Here is a 10,110-nt window from a genome sequence, read left to right on the forward strand (position 1 = left end):
CACAAAGAACCAAACTTCTAAAACATACCACACTCTAAAAGAAAATGGGAAGGACCTATCTCAGTCATGCTTGTATTGATTCATCTGACATAAGGTTATTGATGAATCAATTAGCCTTTAGACATTAGAGATTTCGTTGGTCAAATGAGGGGATGGGAAAGAATATGAATGAAGATAAAGAGGGAGGGGAAGATAGAAAAACAAATTGATCATGAGAGGAATTTCATCAAATAAAAACCATTCATTCATTTTGGGAGATGAAATGTACATTTCATGAATCCCCTAAATCCAATGGTTTGGATCCAACAAAAGTCAAATCAACCATGACCAAGGCCCAAACAGAAATTCAAACATCACAAGACCATAAAAATGGCTCAACAATATTTTTAAACATTTAATCAATTAAAAATCACATTAAAAATGAATTAAAATACATTTTAATTTAGTTAAAACCTAAAATCCCTTAAAAACGCCAAATAAATGTCCAAGGGATTTATCCTAGGTCAAACAAGGTCAAAGGACCTTATACAAAAAAAATCTCAATTTTTAGAAAGTCAGAAGTATATTTAAACAATTAAAAATATACACAAAAAGACTTAATTCATGAAAAATACCAAAGTCAATCCAAAAAATAATTTTAATTCATAATATGGAAGATAAAAATATTTAAAGATTTTTGGTGAAAGTCCCATATTTTTTGGATTAAAAATGGATTTATTATGAATTAAACAAAATAAAATAATTAAATAGAAAATCAGAAAATATGGAAAATCAAGGGCCATCAAATCTCCCTCATTAATTAAGGTGGCAGATCTAATGGACATGCGTATGTGGAATATAATGGACCCTGGTCAATGCATCACACACGTGGTATTTAAAAGGGACGATCAAAATGAGAACGTGGGAACCAGATCAGATGGCTTGGACTTTGCCAACGCACCATCGGAGCCCTAATTCCGGTCATCTTCTCTGGTGGACCTCACCAGACTGGTCCACCCTTAACCAAATGAAAAATGAAAAGTGAGGACATGTTTTTGAAGGAAAAATGCTCAGGAGCACGAATGTGACCTCGATTTCTTCCAATTCCAAGTATATTGAAAGATACATGGATTTGAAAATTGAGTTTCATGACCTGAGTTGCTTCGATTTGACCTCAAAGTAACTCAATCTTATTGCCTATATTGGTAGTACTTCAGCCAACCGAAAATTACTTGAAATGATGGAGAATTGAGATAGAATCGAAGAGATAAAGTTTCACAAAATTCACCTTCTGTTTGCAGTGATGAAGCTCGATTTGGATCTCAATTGGCTTGGGCTTGCTTCTACTTGCTTGCAGGAGATGAAAGAGATGATCAAAAGGCTGGGATCCTTGGAGTTTCAATCCCAAAACAGAAATGGAATTGAAGCTTGATTTCAAGTGAAATCCTCAAGGTTATTCTTTCAATGGGGTTTGGGGAAGAAGTAGGTTGAAGCTTGGGCAAAAGGATCCTCATTTTGATCACCAAGGCCATATATTTATAGAGTTCTTGCATTGCTTTTCACACACTTCAAAAATTGGCGTGTGATAGGCCCATGAGATCATTGGAAAAGATCGCCAAATGATCATGAATGATGTTGAAAGTCTAACATGAGGACATGCATTTGTAATTGAGAAATGATCATGTGATTCACCCAAATGGAACTATGAAGAGTAACCATACGCAAGTCATTCAAATCTTGTCCAAATGAGATGATCCTGGACTTTTTAGAAAGTTGAAATCAAGGGGAAAAACTTTCATGTTGAACACTTTTCCATTTTAAGCTTGGATAATGATGAATTTTGAGGTGTATGTTTGAGAAATCAAACATAATTGAAATTTTTCGAAGTACCAAGTCAAATATCCACTTATTCCACCTTGAATAACTTTTTCTATGAGCTTCAAATGGAAACCATTCCTCCATAAAAGTTGTATATATTTCAATCCCGTCAAATTTGGTCACAAATTTGACCTTATTTGGATTTGGCATGAAGGAGTTATGCATTTTATAAGTTGAGGAAAATTGCTTGTTCAATGATGATGGCCCAAAATGACTTATAATGTTTCCTCTTGGCACACGCCCTTGCGAGTTGAATTTGAAGTTTCTCAAAGAATCAAAGTTGGATAAAAAATCTTGAAATTGATCATGAAACTTTTATGGTATTCATCTCATAAAAAATGAGAAAGTTATGGTCCTAGGAAGTTGACTTGCTAACTAGGGCACAGACAAAATTACCTATAATCTTTCACCATAAAAAATGACTTTCCAAGTAAAACTAGATCTTGATGTCAACATGAAAGTTATTTAGAATGTCATAATGAGTAACTTCTAGCTTAGAATCATTTTCATATGACAAAAATTGTAGGGGATAGGGTCTAGGGAACCCCAGTTTTGACTAGTTGACTTCCTCTGGTCAACCACCTTGAACCAACTTGCAAACTTGAAGTTCTATTGATCTTTGGGACTCATGGAGTGTAGATGTTTTTGATTGGCTGCATTTTATGTTAAAACACTTACTGTACTCTGATGTCTTGACTGATGTCATGACATGCTTAAGTAGTATGCTGCAGGATTAGCTAATACAGGATTTACTGGATGTCAAACTGAATGTTATGACATTCATCCCTAACAGCATATGCTAAAGTATAGGCCAATTAGTTTTTCTGTTATGGTTCAGTATTTACCTCGGGCTGTTTTTCAGGAAACTAACAATTGTGCTAAAGGTAAGAGACCTAGCATATAGCCTATTTTCTGGATGTCAAACTGAATGTTATGACATTCATTCCTGACAGCAGATGCTGAATTATAGGCTAGTTAGTTTTTCTGTTATGGTTCAGTATTTATCTCAGGCTGTTTTTTAGGAAACTAACAGCTGATCTAAAATTAAGAGACCTAACATATAGCATATTTGTTAGCACCCTAATGTGTGGAAATTAGGTTAACTTGCTTAACCTTTATTTTAGGAAATTCAAGTACCAGGCCCAAGTACTGCATTATAAAAGGATGGCAATCCTACTTTCAGCAACTCAGGGGTTTGAAGCGTGAAGATTTAAATATATCAGTATATATCCTTGTTATACTTTTATTGTGTCTTGAATTAGGTTGTACTTGTGAGCCAAGCAATTATCACCTAGATGATTGCATTGGACTAGGGTGTTTATTGAGTTGTAATTGTTGTGTCACTCTAAGCTTTTAAGCATGAGTGTTGTGTTTCTTGATTAAAGCTTTTAAGCACAATCAAGGGTTGTTTGAAGTATATCTTCACCACTGAATTTAAAACTATTAAAGGTTGTAACCACTGCTGTGATTGAGGGGGAGTGAGTAGGAACTCAGGTCTTAATTTAGATTGAAATTGCATTGGGTAGGTCTTAAGTGATAGGATTAAACTGGTGGTTTACGTCTTGAATTAATACCTCTTATAGTGGATTTCCTCCCTGGCTTGGTAGCCCCCAGACGTAGGTGTGTTTGTCACCGAACTGGGTAAACAATTCTCTGTGTCATTTACTGCCTTTTACATTTACTTTCTGCATACATTACCTGTCTGCGCAGTATTAGATGTCATAACATCCAGTGTGACATCGATAGTCTGTTACTAGAATTTCAATTGGCATCAGAGCAGGCACACTGCCTGTTAATTTCTGGGTGAGATCTAGGGACGTTACTTTCTAGTACCATGGACAAGGATGTAGGATTCTCAAATAGACCACCCATGTTGGATGGTTCTAACTATGATGACTGGAAACCTCGTATGATAGCCTTCTTGAGGTCTCTGGATAGCAAGGTCTGGAGAGCTGTCAACAAAGGATGGGAACATCCAACGAAGACAGGTAAAGATGGAGTCAAGAGCAAGAGGCATTAGCCCTTGGAAACTCCAAGGCCTTGAATGCACTGTTTAATGGGATAAATAAGAACATTTTCAGACTGGTGCATCACTGTGAACTCGCTAAAGAAGTTTGGGATACTCTCAAAACAACTCATGAAGGGACCTCCAAGGTAAGGATGTCTAAGCTCCAGATGCTAACTACTAAGTTCGAAAATCTGAGGATGAAAGAGGATGAGACTATTCATGACTTTCACATGAATATTCTTGAAATTGCCAACACTTCTGGAGGCTTAGGAGAGAAAATGTCTGAAGAAAAACTTGTAAGAAAGATTCTCAGATCATTGCCAAAGAGATTTGCCATGAAGGTTACTGCTATAGAAGAGGCTCAAGATATCTGCAAGATGAAGGTAGATGAGCTTATTGGTTCACTCCAAACTTTTGAAATGGGCTTATGTGAGATTGTTGAAAAGAAAAACAAAAGCATAACTTTTGTATCAAATACTGAAGAGGATTCAGAAGAAGGAAATATTGGAGGTGATGAAAGTATATCAGAAGCTATAGCCATGCTTGGAAGACAGTTCAACAAGTTCATGAAGAAGATTGATAAAAAAGGTAGACCAAATGTCAAGAACACTTCGTCTGACATCAGTAGAAGATCAACATCTAAAGAAAAGTTCAACCAAGGCAAGGGAATCCAGTGTTATGGATCTGAAGGTTTTGGACACATTAGAGCTGGATGTCCTACCTTCCTCAAGACGCAAAAGAAGGGACTATCTGTCACCTAGTCTGATGGAGACTCTGAGAGTGAATCAGAAGGAGAATCTGCAAAACATCTCACTGCACTAACTAGTGTCTGTGTCTCTGATGAAGATTCAAGTGGAGATGAACTTACATTTGATGAACTTGCTGCTTCATATAAAGAGTTATGTGTCAGAAGTGCAGAAGTGTGCCTACAAGGAGAAAAGCAGAAGAAACTTATCAAGGAACTAGAAGCTGAGAAGAAGAAGCATCTGACAGTCATAGATGATCTAAATGGTGAGATAACTCTGCTGACCTCTAAGCTAGATCAAATGACAAAATCCATCAGAATGCTGAATAAAGGAACTGACACTTTGGAAGAAATTCTAAAGGTGGGACAGAAATCAGGAACCATGTCTGGTTTAGGCTTTGTTAAGAAATCCTCATCTGAATTCAAAAGCTCAAAGGATGAAGTTCATAAAATCAAGCAGAAGTCACAACCAATGTCACAACATCATGGAAACAGGAGGACTAACCATCAAAAGAAGAAATTTCAAAGATGGAGATGCCACTACTGTGGAAGATTTGGTCACATAAAACCCTTATGTTACAGGTTGCATGGTTATCCTAACCAGACCCCTCAAGTCAGACCTAGGAAGAAGGCACTTAAGCATAATGCCCCTATCAAGAAACAACAATGGGTTGCTGGAATAGCTCACACATCTCTAAAGGCATCTACCAAAGAAGACTGGTATTTTGATAGTGGTTGCTCAAGACATATGACTGGGATGAATAACTTATTGGTAGATATACAACCTCATACTACCAGTTATGTGACCTTTGGTGATGGAGCTAAAGGAAAAATCAAAGGTGTTGGTAAGCTAGACAGTCCTGGAGTTCCAGAACTGAATAATGTGCTGTTAGTAAAAGGACTAATTGCTAATCTCATCAGCATAAGCCAGCTATGTGATCAAGGCTTCAATGTACAGTTCACTAGGGAAGAATGTGTTGTGACAAATGGAGAAAATAAGGAAGTCATGAGAGGATCCAGATCCAAAGATAACTGCTATCTATGGGAACCTAAAGTCTCAAACTACTCCTCAATGGGGCTCTTAGCCAAGGAAGAAAAGGAAGTGAAGCTGTGGCATAGAATACTTGGACATTCTCATTTAAGAGGAATGAAGAAGATCATATCCAAGGAAGAAGTTAGAGGAATCCCAAAGTTGTTTATTGATGAAAGAAAAGTCTGTGGAGAATGTCAGGTCGGCAAGCAAACCAAGATGTCACATCCTAAGCTTGGACATCCTACAACATCCAAAACTCTAGAACCTTTGCACATGGACTTAATGGGACCTATGCAGGTTGAGAGTCTTGGTGGGAAGAGATATGCTTATGTGGTTGTTGATGAACATTCCAGACACACATGGATAAACTTCATCAGAGAAAAATCATATGCTTTTGATGTCTTCAAAGATCTATGCATAAGACTCCAAAGAGAAAAGGATAGTAGTGTTGTCAGAATAAGAAGTGACCATGGAAAGGAGTTTAAAAATTCCAAGTTTGATGATTTCTGTTCATCTGAAGGAATAAGCCATGAGTTGTTCTCACCTATTACTCCTCAGCAAAATGGAGTAGTTGAAAGGAAGAAACAAAACTGTGTATCATTATCCACTGCAGAAGCTGAGTACATAGCAACTGGTAGCAGTTGTTCCCAACTGGTATGGATGAAACATATGCTGACTGAGTACAATGTCACTCAGAATATCATGACATTATTCTGTGACAATCTCAATGCCATCAAAATTTCAAATAATCCTATCCAACACAGCAGGACCAAACTCATTGACATTAGACATCACTTCATGAGAGATCTGGTAGAAGACAAAGTGATTACCTTGGAACATGTGGCAACTGAACTACAACGTGCTGACCTATTTACAAAGGCGTTGGATGCTACTCAGTTTGAAAATTTAAGGGGCAAGTTGGGAATATGTATTTCTGAGGAATTATAGCAACTAATGATGTTAGGAATTTACTGTTTAATATTTCAAATTATTAAACAATTGAGAGTATGCTCTGATTGCTCAAAAAATAATAGTTATTACTCTTGCAACAAGCGTTACCTCTTCCATCGGTTCAACTTTCAGTCACGCAAGCATTCTCTCAAAGAAACTTTTCATTTCGCCTCTAAGATACTCATCATGTCTCAATAATCCAACTCATCTTCTTCCAAGAACATGTATGATTCCTCTAGCTCTGAACCAAGCAACCCTAACAGAGAAGATCCTGTTGCTGACTCTGCGAATACCTCACATGCAAGAAGACCTAAAGAAACTGTATCAGGCTTCTCCTCAGCCATTGCTCTTGAGGAACGAACCAAAGAAGGTTCCAGGTATGTTCACAATGCCATTGCCACTATGGTGACTGGAATACTGTCTGGAAATCATAAGGTTCTTGGGGTTTCCATTCCCTTAAACACTATTGAACCTGATAATGTTGCTTATCAAGAAAATACTAAGTCTTTAGGAAAGAATATCTCTGATGATGTTGAGCAAACTGATGCTCATAAGGAGTCAAATGTTGACAAACCCTTAGATAATGTGGCTGGTGAGGAAGTTCATGTCACTCATGATGTCAGTGACAACCGTAACTGTGAGGCTGAAACAGTAGACCTGGAGGAATTTTCTGATAATGAGTTGTTGTCCTCAGTCCTCCCTAGCATAGCCAAAAGGGTTAGGACTAGGAGAGAAAAGAAAATTGTGGCCCAAAGGTTCCCCAGAAAGAAGATTGATGTTCTAACCTCTTCCAAGACAAAGGTGGCAGTCGAGAGTTCCCCCAAGAGGAAATGTCATGGTCCAAACAACTCTTGGAGCAAAGTGGTGCCCAAGAAAAACAAGACCAAGTTTGTTGTTATTGAGTCTGACTCAGATGTTCCGAATGTCTCTAACACTCTTTCAAAGAAGAAGCCAACCACTAGCAAGCTTGCAGCTAGTGTCCCTGAGGTACCAATTAACAACATATCTTTTCATTTTGCTTCAAGTGTAAACAGGTGGAAATATGTTTATCAGAAGAGGCTGGCTTTGGAAAGGGAATTAGCTCAGAATGTCCTAGACTGTAAGGATATTCTGGATCTTATTCAAGAGGCTGGTTTAATGAAGACTGTGACTCAGTTTTCAAAGTGCTATGAGAAGTTGGTAAAGGAATTTATTGTTAATTTGTCTGAAGAATGTGCTGATGGCAAGTCTAAGGAATTCAGGAAAGTGTATGTGAGAGGCAAGTGTGTAAATTTCTCTCCTTCAGTGATCAACAAGTATTTGGGAAGGCCTGATGAAGCTCAACCTGAGCTTGAGGTGACTGACAACAAAATCTATCAAGTCATCACTGCTCATCAGGTAAGGAAGTGGCCTCTCAAAGGAAAATTGGTGGAAAGTAAACTGAGTGTCAAGTATGCAATGTTGCACAAGATTGGAGCTGCTAACTGGGTGCCCACCAATCATAAATCTACAGTTGCTGTAATGCTTGGAAAGTTTATATATGATGTTGGAACCAAATACAATTTTGACTATGGCTCCTATATTTTTGATCAAACTTTGAAGCATGTAGGAAGCTTCAGTGTGAAGGGTCCTATAGCTTTTCCTTCTCTCATCTATGGTATTGTTTTGAATCAGTTTCCGAACATCTTAACAGAGAATGATTCTGTGAAGAAACGAGACAGCCATATGTCCTTCAATCATAAGCTATTCCTAGGTACCCATGTCCCTGACATTGTCATGACAACAGGTGAGACATCACGTGTAAGCAATCAACCAGGTAAAGCTGCTGTCATTGCAATGCTCAAAGAAACTTGCAGGGAGTTAGAGGCAAGGAAGATGAACTTGGAAAAATTGATTAGCACTTTGGAGATGACTGAAGGTGGTGTGCTTGGTGCAGAAGAAGCTGAAAGACAAGGTGAAGAGGGAGAAGCAGATGCCAGTCCTGATGATGGCACAGATGATGATGCTGACTCTGAGTCAGATGACTAGAACATTTCCTGTGTTTCTGAAATTTGCTTGTAATTTTATTTTTGTTGGTCTGTAATATTAAGTGTTGCTTTGGCAACATTTTTGACAAAAAGGGGGAGTAACACATGTACCCCGGGATAACATGTACCCCAGGACAACAAATTTCATTGAAGTTGAAGGTCCTCTAAACAAGAGGTTATGTTGTTTTTTGCTATCTGCTTGAACTTCTCTTGTGTTGCTGCTGTTTGAAGTTTAACTTCTATGTCTGCTGAGTGTATTAGCTAATTTGATTCTCTGCTTGGATGTGTGCTTTCTGCTGTTGTGAACTTTGTTGTGATGCCAAGTTGTTTTAGCCAAAAATTTGCCAAAGGGGGAGTTTGTAGATGTTTTTGATTGGCTGCATTTTGTGTTAAAACACTTACTGTACTCTGATGTCTTGACTAATGTCATGACATGCTTAAGTAGTATGCTGCAGGATTAGCTAATACATGATTTACTGGATGTCAAACTAAATGTTATGACATTCATCCCTGACAGCAGATGCTAAAGTATAGGCCAATTAGTTTTTCTGTTATGGTTCAGTATTTACCTCAGGCTATTTTTCAGGAAACTAACAGTTGTGCTAAAGGTAAGAGACCTAGCATATAGCCTATTTTCTGGATGTCAAACTGAATGTTATGACATTCATTCCTGACAGCTGATGTTGAATTATAGGCTAGTTAGTTTTTCTGTTATGGTTCAGTATTTATCTCAGGCTGTTTTTCAGGAAACTAACAGCTGGGCTAAAATTAAGAGACCTAACATATAGCCTATTTGTTAGCACCCTAATGTGTGGAAATTAGGTTAACTTGCTTAACCTTAATTTTAGGAAATTCAAGTACCAGGCCCAAGTACTGCATTATAAAAGGATGGCAATCCTACTTTCAGCAACTCAGGGGTTTGAAGCGTGAAGATTTAAATATATCAGTATATATCCTTGCTGTACTTTTATTGTGTCTTGAATTAGGTTGTACTTGTGAGCCAAGCAATTATCACCTAGATGATTGCATTGGATTAGGATGTTTATTGAGTTGTAATTGTTGTGTCACTCTAAGCTTTTAAGCGTGAGTGATGTGTTTCTTGATTAAAGCTTTTAAGCATAATCAAGAGTTATTTGAAGTATATCTTCAGCACTGAATTTAAAACTATTAAAGGTTGTAATCACTGCTGTGATTGAGGGGGAGTGAGTAGGAACTCAGGTCTTAGTTTAGATTGAAATTGCATTGGGTGGGTCTTAAGTGATAGGATTAAACTGGTGGTTTAAGTACTGAATTAATACCTCTTATAGTGGATTTCCTCCCTGGCTTGGTAGCCCCTAGGCGTAGGTGTGTTTGTCACCGAACTGGGTAAACAATTCTCTATGTCATTTACTGCCTTTTACATTTACTTTCTGTATACATTACCTGTCTGCGCAGTATTGGATGTCATAACATCCAGTGTGACATCGATAGTCTGTTACTAGAATTTCATGGAGGATCATATATGTATAAA

At 37.7% G+C, this 10,110-nt stretch overlaps 1 protein-coding gene across 1 annotated transcript; it reads left to right on the forward strand.

The window, feature by feature from the left end:
- Nucleotides 1–6,816: 6,816 nt before the first annotated feature.
- On the forward strand, nt 6,817–8,601 carry LOC127136839 (uncharacterized). The gene is made up of 2 exons (XM_051063357.1): nt 6,817–7,481; nt 7,629–8,601. The coding sequence occupies exons 1-2, from the start codon at nt 6,817–6,819 to the stop codon at nt 8,599–8,601; spliced, it is 1,638 nt and encodes a 545-aa protein (XP_050919314.1).
- The last annotated feature ends 1,509 nt before the right edge of the window (nt 8,602–10,110 follow it).

Source organism: Lathyrus oleraceus, chromosome 4 (genome assembly GCF_024323335.1).
Source record: "Lathyrus oleraceus cultivar Zhongwan6 chromosome 4, CAAS_Psat_ZW6_1.0, whole genome shotgun sequence".
In the NCBI taxonomy this organism is placed as follows: domain Eukaryota; kingdom Viridiplantae; phylum Streptophyta; class Magnoliopsida; order Fabales; family Fabaceae; genus Lathyrus; species Lathyrus oleraceus.

What these genes read in the sequence shown, in the direction of transcription:
- LOC127136839 (XM_051063357.1), top strand. Translation starts at nt 6,817, where the DNA reads ATGTATGATTCCTCTAGCTCTGAACCAAGCAACCCTAACAGAGAAGAT. An exon ending in CCCAAGAAAAACAAGACCAA is followed by an intron (nt 7,482 to 7,628) that starts GTTTGTTGTTAT and finishes AAGTGTAAACAG; the next exon opens with GTGGAAATATGTTTATCAGA.